The sequence below is a fragment of the Lutzomyia longipalpis genome, chromosome 4, assembly GCF_024334085.1.
Source record: "Lutzomyia longipalpis isolate SR_M1_2022 chromosome 4, ASM2433408v1".
In the NCBI taxonomy this organism is placed as follows: Eukaryota; Metazoa; Arthropoda; class Insecta; order Diptera; family Psychodidae; genus Lutzomyia; species Lutzomyia longipalpis.
Window position 1 is genome coordinate 24,521,923 of NC_074710.1, and position 12,603 is coordinate 24,534,525.

At 38.4% G+C, this 12,603-nt stretch overlaps 4 protein-coding genes across 4 annotated transcripts; 1 reads left to right on the top strand and 3 right to left on the bottom strand.

Moving 5' to 3' along the window:
• The first annotated feature begins 586 nt into the window (after positions 1–586).
• LOC129795273 (uncharacterized) lies at positions 587–2,575 on the top strand. The gene is made up of 3 exons (XM_055836359.1): positions 587–632; positions 1,411–2,226; positions 2,568–2,575. Exons 1-3 carry the CDS (start codon positions 587–589, stop codon positions 2,573–2,575), a joined length of 870 nt encoding a protein of 289 aa, XP_055692334.1.
• A 4,236-nt stretch (positions 2,576–6,811) lies between these two features.
• Positions 6,812–8,196, bottom strand: LOC129795126 (trypsin alpha-3-like). Its single transcript, XM_055836170.1, has 2 exons — positions 7,822–8,196; positions 6,812–7,646 (listed from the first exon to the last, which is right to left on the bottom strand). The coding sequence occupies exons 1-2, from the start codon at positions 7,871–7,873 to the stop codon at positions 6,883–6,885; spliced, it is 816 nt and encodes a 271-aa protein (XP_055692145.1). The 5' UTR covers positions 7,874–8,196; the 3' UTR covers positions 6,812–6,882.
• Positions 8,197–8,928: 732 nt separating this feature from the next.
• LOC129795124 (trypsin alpha-3-like) lies at positions 8,929–10,066 on the bottom strand. Its single transcript, XM_055836168.1, has 2 exons — positions 9,832–10,066; positions 8,929–9,761 (listed from the first exon to the last, which is right to left on the bottom strand). Exons 1-2 carry the CDS (start codon positions 9,881–9,883, stop codon positions 8,998–9,000), a joined length of 816 nt encoding a protein of 271 aa, XP_055692143.1. The 5' UTR covers positions 9,884–10,066; the 3' UTR covers positions 8,929–8,997.
• A 218-nt stretch (positions 10,067–10,284) lies between these two features.
• LOC129795125 (trypsin alpha-3-like) lies at positions 10,285–11,517 on the bottom strand. Its single transcript, XM_055836169.1, has 2 exons — positions 11,301–11,517; positions 10,285–11,125 (listed from the first exon to the last, which is right to left on the bottom strand). The coding sequence occupies exons 1-2, from the start codon at positions 11,350–11,352 to the stop codon at positions 10,362–10,364; spliced, it is 816 nt and encodes a 271-aa protein (XP_055692144.1). The 5' UTR covers positions 11,353–11,517; the 3' UTR covers positions 10,285–10,361.
• Positions 11,518–12,603: the final 1,086 nt, after the last annotated feature.

The window sequence follows — 12,603 nt, forward strand, 5'->3', positions numbered from 1 at the left end:
TCATTTTATTGACGTTTCTTTTTTATATTTGAATTTAACCGTTTAAAATGTTTAAACATATTATTCTAAATGATTCTGATGTATCTATTTTATAGTCAAAAAAATAATTTCTTTTAAACTCTGTATAGCAAAACCCAGATCATTTGAATTTTTACGATATTGAGACATCCTTCTTGGCTACGGCACTGTTTTAGAAGACTTCTTATCTACAATCCATGCAACTCTTCGTATAAACATTTGTTTGGAAACACCCGCCAACACAGTGATTAATCCTTAATCATTTTTCAGCCTCTCAATAGTTCTTTACTAAATAGATCAAAATGGATACACAGAGTAAAGAAGAAAAATTGATTTATATCAATATTATATCCTTATCAATTCTACCTTTATTTTCCAGCAGGTGCTACAAAATCTCTCACAATAGATAAAAGGAGGTGAATCCATGATGTGCCTGCAAGATAAATTGCCGCAATAATTCCAATTTGAATTAATTAGCAAAATGCGCCGCAGAACGATGGATTGAGAAATTGGTACATAAGTCAAGTTGTGGCGAACGGTTGGAATTTTCTTGTTGGTGGCGTTAAAAATGACACGTTCGGTGCGACTCACGGGCATTAATATGATTATGAGAGGTACCTCCATCATTGCGAGGTTCAAAACGACACCAATCGCCGTTGAACATCTGAACCGTTTATTATTTAAATGTGTCGAATGAAGAAAAATAATCTATGGCTCGTGTAAATTTATCACCGACCGCCTCATAACTTGCCTACAAATTGTTACCATCATCCACTCTGGTGTGAGTAGCTTCGTGTTCCACAACGTGGAGAGGTCCAACCACCACGACGAACATTTCCACCATTAAAGGGGTTTAGCAGTTATTCAAAAAAAAAATCTTTTAATTTGTTTTGAGTTTTTTTTTTTTGGGTAAAAATTAAATATTATTTTACAATTTTATTTAATGAGGCGAAAAGCTTAAAAATTATAAGTAGAAAAGTTAGTAGTCTGTCTCAAAAAAAAAAATCAAAATCATTCTACTTGATTACAAAAAATTGCGAAAAATCATGGAAAAAGGAGGAAAAACCAATAAATTTGCCAACAGCAAACGCTTACAGAAGCTTTTCCAGCATGGCGACAAGAAAGGTGAACTGGATGAGGTGCTTGAAGCCATACAGGCAGCTGGTAGATCCATACCAGAGCATGGGAATATCTGGGATGTCTACATAGATGTTCTCTATCAAAAAAATCAACTCTTACGGGCATCTATTGAAGCAGCCAAAGAGAAATGCAAGGATTCCACATCTTGGACATGTACCATCAATCAAACTTTTAAAAATTGCATCGAAATGGGCGCATCGGAGAAAATTGAGAGAGCTGAAAAATTCTTGATGACTGTGAATAAATTACAAGAGTCTACAGACGTTGGTCCATGCGGAAGCAAGCCCATGCAGAAGGAGAAAAAATGTGAAAATCCCTTTGAGAAGGAGAGATTGAACCATCTGCGAAAAGCCACAGATTGCACTTATTTGCGCCAAATAGCTCAAGATGTTGACTTCATGGAGAATCTCTTGAACGACAGAAGGCTGAAAACTGATAGAACGCTCCCTGATGAGACAAATAAGACAAATAAAAAACTTCGTGCTCTTTTTGAGGATACCCTCTCAAAGTGTTCATGGTGGAAGAAGCAAATGCACCAGAGGACACCACTCTATGCTCGTCATAAGATGAGATTTCTCACAAAAAGTGCAAAAAGTAGAGCAATTGTTGCGTACAGGATGCAAAAGCGTGTGATGAATCGCGTAAAGGCACGCCGAATACTCAACAATGTAACTAAGCTTTCGGTTGGGAGTACTAAAAAGCTTCTTGGGTACATTGAGACCACCGTCTATCCATTCCATTCAACAATTCAAGAAAATTTATTTCCCAATCTGAAGGAATTCATCGAAATGATTTATGAGACTGTTGGCGTTGTACTCATCAGGGAAATGAGTGAGGTGAAAACAACAGATGTACCTAACTTCCTCAAACTACCAACCAAGAAGTCTAAGGAAACCACAGATAAGAGGAAGATCATCAAGTTGCAGAATCGTCTTCGTTTTGCACGATATCCCCTCGAGAAGGCCTACCTTGCCCACAAACTCTTCAACATGATCACCCCGAGGCTGCCTGAGCTACGTGTGGAAGCTGAAGCAGCCATTAAGGAGTTGAGAAATGCCGCAAAGACAAGTGGAAGCATTGCCTGGTGCTTCATCAGCACACTATCTTCCACTCATCTACACTACATCCTGTCCAATAATCTAGAAACCGATTGTTACCTTTTGGAAGCCATGGAGATTGCCTATAAATTCCCAGAAGTTATCCCGGGAAAATTCAAAAAAATTCTCAAGAATGCTCACAAACATTTTCTCAAAATGATCTCATCGTCTACATCACGTAGTACAACCACTTTCGATGCAAATTGATTTGACAACACATACACAGATAAAATTGATTCGTAAAAAGTTCGTTTAATTTCTTGTAAGGTTCGTTACTTTCCTATGCATTTATATGGGGAAATTCACCTCCAGGTTCGTAAAATTGGGTTTCAACTCCTTTTGGAGGTAGAAGTTTGTAAGAATCGATTAAGATTCTTATTGGTTCATCGGATGCATTTTATGTTGCAAAGGATGCCCCAGCAGAGATTTGCAGGATTTTGTACAATAATTTTCAATAGAGTTTTGTAAAAAAAAACCAAGAAAAATTCGCTATTCGATATAAGTGTCTGAGGAAGGAGAAATAAAATCTGCGAAAAGTAGTAATAATAATAAACGAAGAATTTCAAAAAAAAAGTCAGATCCCGCATTTGACTTCCACAATAAACAAATATTTAGTTCTAATTTTTCAAAGAAATTCTTCCCAAATTTTCCCAGCAGCGGAAAATGGAAACCCCATTAAAAAAAAAAGAAATGTAGGTAATTTTCAAAATTCATATCCCCTCATGGGTGGCTGAATGGATTCTACTTTTGAGGAGAACGTACAGCCTTTTACACAATCACCTCCAATTGATTCTCTTCCCTCGCCTTGTGGAGATGGGGAGCTCTTCGGGGCAGCACATGGGAAGTGTTGCGTGTGGAGATTTGCAGCACACACATAGTGTAAAGTGGAGCTGCGAGAAGAAGTCCAAAAGTGAGATCTTATCTCAGTCCCATATTTATCGCCTTAGCTGGTGTTCTCTCGCTCGCGCCCAAAGGAAACATTATTGGGGTATTTCATCGTCTCTCCGGTGTCTTGCCACACAAGTTGAATTATTCCACGGTTTTGATTTTAACATTGGAAATTACACGAATCCTAGATTTATTTATTCGTCCCGTGCGAGAACCCCAACACCAACTTCTTCTTCTTCTCGCATGGCAGCTAAATACGACATTGAGAATTTCTTAGCTGTGATTTTATTAGTCCCCCATTCTAAATTTATAAAAACTCTCCCTATAAAATCCAAATAAAATTGGGAGTGTGATATTAATTTGTTCTTTTTAATTGAATTAGCGTGATTGATTTTACATCAATTGGTTAAACATTAATTTTATATTCTTCTTTTTTTTCTGAGAGAGAGAGGACACCATAGTGGATGGAGAGTCAATGACATGACGCAGACCATGGGATCCAGAAGGAAAAAAATGCTAAAGAGTGAAATTTATTGTCCTCCAACACCAAAAGTGACATTTTTCTCAATCATAAAAATTCATTCGATTGAATTAATTTGAGTGTGAAAAAGACCAAACATGACGGAGGGAGAGCGTGGAGTGTGTTTTAAACATAGAAGAAGCTGATTTATTTTCAAACAATTAAAATTCAGAGAATCCCCCATGAGAGCTTAAATGGGAATTTAATTTTTTTCCTTAACCGAGTGGACGATAGAAAATTGATGTCTCTTCGAGTTATGATCACGGAGAATTCTTTGTTTCTATAATTTGAGACATAAATATATTTTTTTAAAACATAAGAATATTTATATGAGAAGTGAGACATATTTCACAAAGACGGAAATGGAGTAGAAGATTTTTAAAGTCATCAATTTTGCTTGATTTTCTTTAAAATTACTGATACACAGTAATTTCTCAAGCGATACCTTAGATTTCTTCAGTCAGGCTGAATCGGGCTAAATGCACATTTTTCGATGATTTTTTCTGATCACCTTCGGGCATCGAAAATCGTAAGAATCATAAAAAATATGCAATTAGCTCGATTTACTTAAGAAATTTTTCCTAAGAATTCCTCAATGTTTTTTAAGAAATCTTAAGAAAACTTAAGGAATTCTTCAGAAAACTTTAAAAACATGAGAAAACTTTAAGAATATTTAAAAAAAATTAAGTCTTATTTTAAGGAATCTGAATTATTCACAAATTGGCTAAATATAAATTAGTTAAATGCCCCTTGATTCCGTCTGTGAGCTGATAAAAATCATCGCGGCAAGTGTGAATTGGCCCATTGAAGAATCATTCAATCTCTCAAAGAGCAATTCCTCAAGATGAATATTTAGAAAATCATTAGACAGACTAATCGAGATCAACAAAAAGCCAAGAAATGTAACAGAAGATGGTGCTTTAACAGCCAAAGGAATCCATCCACAAATTGACTAATGAATGGTAAATCAATAAATCAAAATCACACAAATAAATTCACCATTAATTTCCTTCTATACCAAATAATTCCTTGTTCTTTTCTTCTTTTTTACTGGAACTCCTCCAGCATCCCAACCATGGGTGGAGTGAAAAATAATTTCAATAATTTATGGTGCCCATTAATTTGCCCCCCAAAAAGTGTTGATTGTATCTCCATTGGGTGTGAGAGAGAGATGAGAATTGTTTTGGGCCACAAGGAGAAAAAACAATTTGGTGGCGCGCACGAGAAGGAATAACATGAGGAAAAAAAACAAAAATAAATAAAATATGGAAATAGCTGAGAAGAGAAGAATACCTGGGAGAATCTCGTTTGTTGTTAATCAAATGATTATCTCTCTGTCGTAAATAACAAATTTGTGAATGACTCTGAAAAGCCATCTTCCTCACTTCTTGATACCATCCCCAAAGGTATTTCTCTCTCCATCGCGTAGTCCCCGCGAGGACTTGAACAGACATTGAGACTCCGCACCACATAGTCCATCAGAGGGAAAATCCAAAAGACGGAAGTTTTTCCATTTATGATAAGAAATCTTAATACAAAATATTTCATTGCTCAATCATAAAATTTAATTTTCTGCAAACTAAAAAAAAATTGGCCAATATGTTTTAGTTTCCATGATATAGGCAAAAAATGCACTAAAGAAATGTTTTTTTTTCTTTTTTGGTAAGAAACTCCCCCTCAGTATATCGTTTAAATGGCACATGAATGGCAAAGAAAGACCCCATTTATCCTTATCGCAAGATAGGATCGCTATTTGCCATTTTTACCTTCCAATTTCTCCTGCAATTTGGAATTCTTTTCTTGCTCCTTTTTGCTGCGTCCACATATTCCCTCATCGGGCGCCTTTCAATGAGCTATTGTCATGCAATATTCGTTATATAGTTCCTTGTTATAACAAATTGTTTGATCGTTTTCATCGAAAAAAAGAACAAATTAGAAAAAAAAATACAATCATTTAGCAAAGAGAAAACTAGAGAACGTTGAGATTTAGTTTAGTAGTTATCTATTTTATCAAACAATGTTCTTTATGTAAGTTAATTAACCCTTAGAGGAAATTGCTGGACAAAGTGGCCAATTTGACTTTTTTCAAGCGCGCAACCGAATTAAAATCTACTTAATATTTCGCGAGAAATTCTCCATCTTTATGTAGGAAATAAAGTGAGTCTGGCGTAAAAGTTTAGAGGTTAAAAGGAGGAAAGGTCTATGTTTGTATGTAGGGAAGTTCAATTACTTCTAATTCGCCGAAAGAAAACTTGGAAAAACATTTTCTGTTGAAAGAAAATCAAGGTAAAAGTTTTGAGGTTAGAAACTTCGATCCTCCAAATGTTAAGCGAGGCAAAAGAAAAAATTTAAATAATTTTGAAGTATAATAATGTAAGTAATTAATTTAGCTTCATTTAGTATTATATAAAATACATTTTACTTAAGAAACATTGAATACGGAGATTGTATGATCAGATTTCAATCAAGTGCGAAAACACAATGGCGAAAAACCCATTTCAAATGATAAAATGGTCCACTTGTAGAGTGGTCACGCTTACCTTTGTAACCTTCGTAGATGAAACGCACTTGAAGTTATCAAAAATCGCGATAGTCTAATCACTGAAATTGAGAATTCTACGAAACAATCACTTCCTCGAACCACAACAAATCCTTCTTAAGAAGTTTACAGATAAACTGAAGCAATACTAAATTGCAGATGATATCACTTTACGTACACTCTTATTGCGACCCCTGACGAAGGGGCTAATCAATCAAATTGATATCAAAATCACAATAAGAGAAGTTTCAGATAACGTGTTCTCTATCAGAAAACCATTCTTCTTAAAGCAGGTGATAGGTAATTCCCTAATTGAATTCCTTCGCGAATGCATGCAATAAAACTTAAGAACGGTTTTAGGATAAGATACAAGAAGATGTTTGAACCTCATGTGACGTAATTTTTGTAAATGGATAATAAAAATTAACGGTGTAAGTTTAAAAAAAAATTGAAAATAAACAATCTTGTCAAAAGTGACAGTTCAGTCACCAATTAGACATAATTGTTGAATCGCAATACTATCTTTGCAACGTTTTTCTAGGTAGTAGACGAATTCTTAACCTGATAGAGCCAGTTAAAACAAAATTGAAGTACTGATAAAAAGAACGATTTAGCAAGATCAAATGCTTATATTTTGCTTGTTAATTAAAATTGGCATTAGGAGAGCAAGTCGAAGGTTCTTAGAAGTGTCCAATGATCCAGTTCCTGTGGCTGGAAACACGATCGTAGACATCAGCGAAGCCACGAGCGCATGGGATACCCCAGGAAACAATACCAATGGCAGAGCCACCAGCAGCAAGTGGGCCACCAGAGTCTCCAGAGCAGGCACCCTGTCCAGTGACACCTCCGGCGCAGATCTTGTGGGCAAAGATGAGGTTTCCATTTCCACCGACGCGGCCTTGGCAGTTGGCATTGGTCATTGTCTGCTTGTGGAGGAACTGAAGGTTAGCAGCCAAGCTTCCAGGGCTGGAGGTAAGACCCCATCCAGAAAGAACAGCGGTGACACCACCACCAACATTGGCGGATCCAAGGGCAATTGGCTGGATAACATTGGTGAAACCAATATTGGCAGAGGTCTGGAGAACAGAGACATCGTTGGCAATGGTGTTGGAGTTGTAGCTAGGATGGTTGACAATGCGGCCAGTGGCGAAGTTGGTTCCACCAGTAGTCCTGGAGTGAGCTCCAAGGATGATTCTGGTGTTGGCAAGAGTACGTCCAACAGTGCAGTGAGCAGCAGAAACAACCCAGCGGTTGTTGGCGAGGATACCACCGCAGAAGTGAGCATTGGCGGAACTCCTCAGGGAAGCCTGGTATGGGAACTGGCCAACGGAGGCAGTGCTGCCACCAACAACAAAGTTGCCCTTGTCGCTGTCCGTGTACTCAACGAAGCGTCCAGCCTCCAAATCATGGATGGCGTTGATGAAGTCATGAGGAGTTGGAAGATCTGTCGAGAAACAAGGTAAGTTTTAGGAACCTAGCTTCTAAAACTAGATTTCTAAGACTTAGGAAGAAATTCTAACAGAGCAGTTTTACCAATCTTGTAACAAGAACAACCTTATTCAAAGTTGACGCTACAAGATTTGCATGACTTCTCCTAGAATTTATTGTAACAAACTTACCCTCGCTGAGTGCCAAAGTGGCAAGGGTCACGAAAACGAAAAGCTTGAACATTTTTACCACAAAGTCTGCACTTCTAGTAATTCAGATGCTGGAATCACAGCCACTTTTATACTCCACACTATGCCACTTAAACAGCATGTTATCAGTCATATGGTATTATATAGAGACTAAAGTTCTGTCATTGTTATGCGTATCGGTAAACTTTATTGCTTTCTGAATTCCCCAAAACTCTATGTACAAGATTACGCTCTTGGACTATACATTGGGAAGACGGTGAAGGCTACTTACAATCGTATGTAATGATAAGTTTGAGAAAGCTTAAACAACTTACGTCAGCAAAGGTGTGTTCTCGAGCTTCGCTGGGGTACGTCACTATCCTTTTCTCAGATCACATAATAAAGAAGTCAAATAATGATAACATTGCGAATCTATGAAGCAAGATAAAGACAACAGATGGAGTTAGGAACGGTTAGTTGGACGCGGCGTTATAATGAAATCAAGACAATTATTATGCACAAGCAATGAAAAATGATCAGACAATGCTGATTTTTAGGAAATATAGTTTTTTAATCTTAACAGGACATTATCATTATTCAGAGACTTCATACTTTAATTTAAGTATGTTTTGGTATCAAAATGTACATAAAAATTTAATATGACACTAATCATAAAAAGTTTTTTAAGAGAACTTTATATGAAAAAACATAACCATATTCTAAAAATGCATTAAATGCATTTAATTAGAAATAGGTATACATTAAAATATTATATTAGAGTTTATACGTATAGTGTTAAAAATAAGTATGTAATCTAGTAGACTATTACAAGTCATAATCATTCAGCTAATGTTGTCGATTAAAACGACGTAAACTAAGGAAATAAGTGGCCTTAACACACTGGGAACTAGCAAATTCTAGAAGTTTTTAGAAAAAACAATTCTTAATAACAATAAACGCAAAATACAACGCATTAATATTTGAGAGTATACCTTGTCAGAGTGAAAGAAGAGGATTGAGATAAATGCAAATATCTTCATGAGGTACCGATCCAAGGAAACAAGGAACAACTTCAAATTCTTAAACATAATAGTGAAGCAAAAATATCTATTAGCATTTAAAAACTCTCAATATATTTTCGGAATAATATCATTGATCAAAGTAGACAGTGTAAGATATTTAGAAGAATCCAATGATCCAGTTCCTGTGGCTGGAGACACGATCGTAGACATCAGCGAAGCCACGAGCGCATGGGATACCCCAGGAGACGATTCCAATGGCGGTGTTACCAACAGCAAGTGGGCCACCAGAGTCACCAGAGCAAGCACCACGTCCAACCTGGCCACCAGCGCAAATCTTATGAGCGAAGACCATATTTCCGTTTCCACCAACGCGGTTCTGGCAGTTAGCATTGGTCAGTGTCTGCTTAGTAAGGAATTGAAGGTTAGCAGCCAAGCTTCCAGGGCTGGAGGTAAGACCCCATCCGGAGAGAACGGCATTGACGCCTCCACCAACATGGGCAGATCCGAGAGCAATTGGGCGAATTGTGTTGGTTTGTCCAATGTTAGCTGTAGTCTGAACGACGGAGACATCATTAGCCAGAGTGTTGGAATTGTAGCTAGGATGGTTCACAATGCGGCCGGAGGCGAAGTTAGTTCCACCAGTTGTCCTGGAGTGAGCACCAAGGATAACTCTGGTGTTTGCAAGACTGCGCCCAATGGTGCAGTGAGCAGCAGAAACCACCCAGCGGTTGTTGGCGAGGATACCACCGCAGAAGTGAGCGTTTCCGGAGCTCCTCAAGGAAGCTTGGTATGGGAACTGGCCGACGGAGGCAGTGCTGCCACCAACTACAAAGTTGCCCTTGTCGCTATCCGTGTACTCAACGAAGCGTCCAGCCTCCAGATCGTGGATGGCATTGACGAAGTCATGAGGAGTTGGGAGTTCTGCCAATATGAAGTAATTGTTAAAACTTAATATTCAACCTAGGTTTTGGAGGTTTTAAGTCTAACTTACCCTCACTGAGTGCCACAGTGGCAAGGGTTAGGAAAACGAAAAATTTGAACATTGTTAGCACGAATTCTTCACTTCAATTGCTTTCCATTCTAGCGCCATGGTGTATTTATACCACTTTTCACCTTTCTAATCTTTTCTTATCAATCACTTAAGGATTCACTGGGATAAAGTTATCAATTTTTTTTATCATGCCATCAACAATTCGTACGATAGTCTCACTTCAGCAGCATTAGGGACCGCGTAGGGGCTCGCCATAATACATCTTTGTTGTCAGCTCAAAATTTCGCAAAGGGGCATACCGATATAGCAATATTACCTTTACGGTTCAAAATCTTATGTAGGTTTCAAAATTTAAAAAAAAAAATCTGTTTTAGCGCAATGTAAACGAGGGCATAAAAGAGGACCACTAATTATTTGATTCATTGTAAAACTACAATAGCAAAAAAGCAAAAGTTTAGCAGTTTAGAAGCATATATTTAGAAACATACGTTTGCAGGGAACATAGAGTCAGAAGAGCAAGAAGAAGATACTTAGAAATGTCCAAAGATCCAGTTCCTGTGGCTGGAGACACGATCGTAGACATCAGCGAAGCCACGAGCGCATGGGATACCCCAGGAGACAATTCCAATGGCGGTGTTGCCAACAGCAAGTGGGCCACCAGAGTCACCAGAGCAAGCACCACGTCCAACCTGGCCACCAGCGCAAATCTTGTGGGCAAAGATGAGGTTTCCATTTCCACCAACGCGGTTCTGGCAGTTAGCATTGGTCAGTGTCTGCTTAGAAAGGAACTGAAGGTTAGCAGCCAAACTTCCAGGACTGGAGGTAAGACCCCATCCGGAGAGAACGGCAGTGACGCCTCCACCGACATGGGCAGATCCGAGAGCAATTGGGCGAATTGTGTTGGTTTGTCCAATATTAGCAGTAGTCTGAACGACGGAGACGTCATTAGCAATGGTGTTAGCATTGTAGTTGGGATGGTTCACAATGCGGCCGGAGGCGAAGTTAGTTCCACCAGTTGTCCTGGAGTGAGCTCCGAGAATAACTCTGGTATTGGCAAGACTGCGGCCAACAGTACAGTGAGCAGCAGAAACAACCCAGCGGTTGTTGGCGAGGATACCACCGCAGAAGTGAGCATTGGCGGAACTCCTCAGGGAAGCCTGGTATGGGAACTGGCCAACAGAAGCTGTACTACCTCCCACCACAAAGTTGCCCTTGTCACTATCCGTGTACTCAACGAAGTTTCCAGCCTCCAAGTCATGGATGGCGTTGATGAAGTCATGGGGAGTTGGAAGATCTGTCGAGAAACAAAGTAAGTTTTAGGAACCTAGCTTCTAAAACTAGATTTTTAAGACTTAGGCAGTAATTCTACCGAAGAAGTCTTACCAATCTTGTAAGAGGAACAACCTTATTCAAAGTTGACGTTACAAGTTCTGCAAGACTTCTCTTAGAATTTATTGTAACAAACTTACCCTCGCTGAGTGCCACAGTGGCAAGGGTTAGGAAAACGAAAAGTTTGAACATTTTAACCACAAAATCTTCACTGTAAGTGACTGTAGATTCTAGCACCAGGAAGCCTTTATATACCTCAAACAAAATATTGTAATCACGTATCAGTTGTTTTCTGATTCTTCACAAAACCACATTTATCGCATTGCATAATTTAGGGCCTCATCGCTCTTCCCTGATGCATGTTTTTTTGTCCCTGCAGGCCCCCGTTTTTGGGGTATTCAATAGAATATTAAGGTACATTTCTAGTGGGGGAAAACTAGATGGCAGAGCAAGCAATGCTGATCATCCATTTTACATTTAGATGATTTTTCGATGTTTTAGTATTTACGAAATTTTCTTACGACCTTCATGCTAGGAATAACAAGTCCCTATGACCCTAAAAAGATGTACATGCAAACCTTAACTTCATAGCCTCCGAGGGATAGTCAGATAAGCATGAGGGGAAAATCCGTAAGAAATTCGCAATGATTTACAGCGTTAGACGCGTACCTACTTAAGTGTGGCGCTATCAGTAAAGCCGAGATTCAAATCAATTGTTTATCGTACAACTGCCACACACGTACTCCTCCATACCCAAATATGTCTCGATGATAAGGTCTCGTATGTTTTGAACACGATCAACATCATAAATAATAACAAAATTGAAAATCCCAAAGTATTTTCACTTCAATGCCAGTTAATCGGTACAAGTCTCACGAGACGCCTGGCTTTTCTCAATTTTATTCTAACTTGGAAAAACATTTACCTTTCCCTATCTAAATCTTATAGGCAAGGAAAAAGAAATTTCCGAAAAGGTGTGAATTTTCACGCAAGGAAAATCCAAAAGTAATTTTCTTCACCTCCTCTAGGCATGTGCATAGAGTGTAAAATTCCCCACCAACAGGGTAATTTAAATAAATTTCGCACAAATCATATTGCAGCACAAAGGGGACGTCTGATGGCTATAATTTAATTCATCCACTTTTGATAACCACCAATTATGCGTTAGTAAATCAAAAAGTGTGCTCTCTAACACTTTGTGGCCAGCCAGTGAATAAATGAAACATGGGGGGACTCTAGAGTGCGAGAATGTTGCACGAACCGGGCAAATTGAATGATTTATTTTCAATATTGAGAAGCAAAAGTTGTGAATTGGGCATCAATTGAATATAATGTCCGTCCCATGCCGTGTGTTGGAACGTCTAATTGAAAATTGATAATAATTGCCACGATTATCTCAAACGCCATGGATATTTCACGGCAATAAATTTTCATATTTGAGCG

Coding starts and splice junctions, on each gene's coding strand:
- LOC129795126 (XM_055836170.1), bottom strand. CDS start 7,873: ATGTTCAAGCTTTTCGTTTTCGTGACCCTTGCCACTTTGGCACTCAGC. Junction 7,647..7,821: donor CACTTTGGCACTCAGCGAGG/GTAAGTTTGTTA, acceptor GTTTCTCGACAG/ATCTTCCAACTCCTCATGAC.
- LOC129795125 (XM_055836169.1), bottom strand. CDS start 11,352: ATGTTCAAACTTTTCGTTTTCCTAACCCTTGCCACTGTGGCACTCAGC. Junction 11,126..11,300: donor CACTGTGGCACTCAGCGAGG/GTAAGTTTGTTA, acceptor GTTTCTCGACAG/ATCTTCCAACTCCCCATGAC.
- LOC129795124 (XM_055836168.1), bottom strand. CDS start 9,883: ATGTTCAAATTTTTCGTTTTCCTAACCCTTGCCACTGTGGCACTCAGT. Junction 9,762..9,831: donor CACTGTGGCACTCAGTGAGG/GTAAGTTAGACT, acceptor TCATATTGGCAG/AACTCCCAACTCCTCATGAC.
- LOC129795273 (XM_055836359.1), top strand. CDS start 587: ATGACACGTTCGGTGCGACTCACGGGCATTAATATGATTATGAGAG. Junction 633..1,410: donor CATTAATATGATTATGAGAG/GTACCTCCATCA, acceptor ATAAATTACAAG/AGTCTACAGACGTTGGTCCA.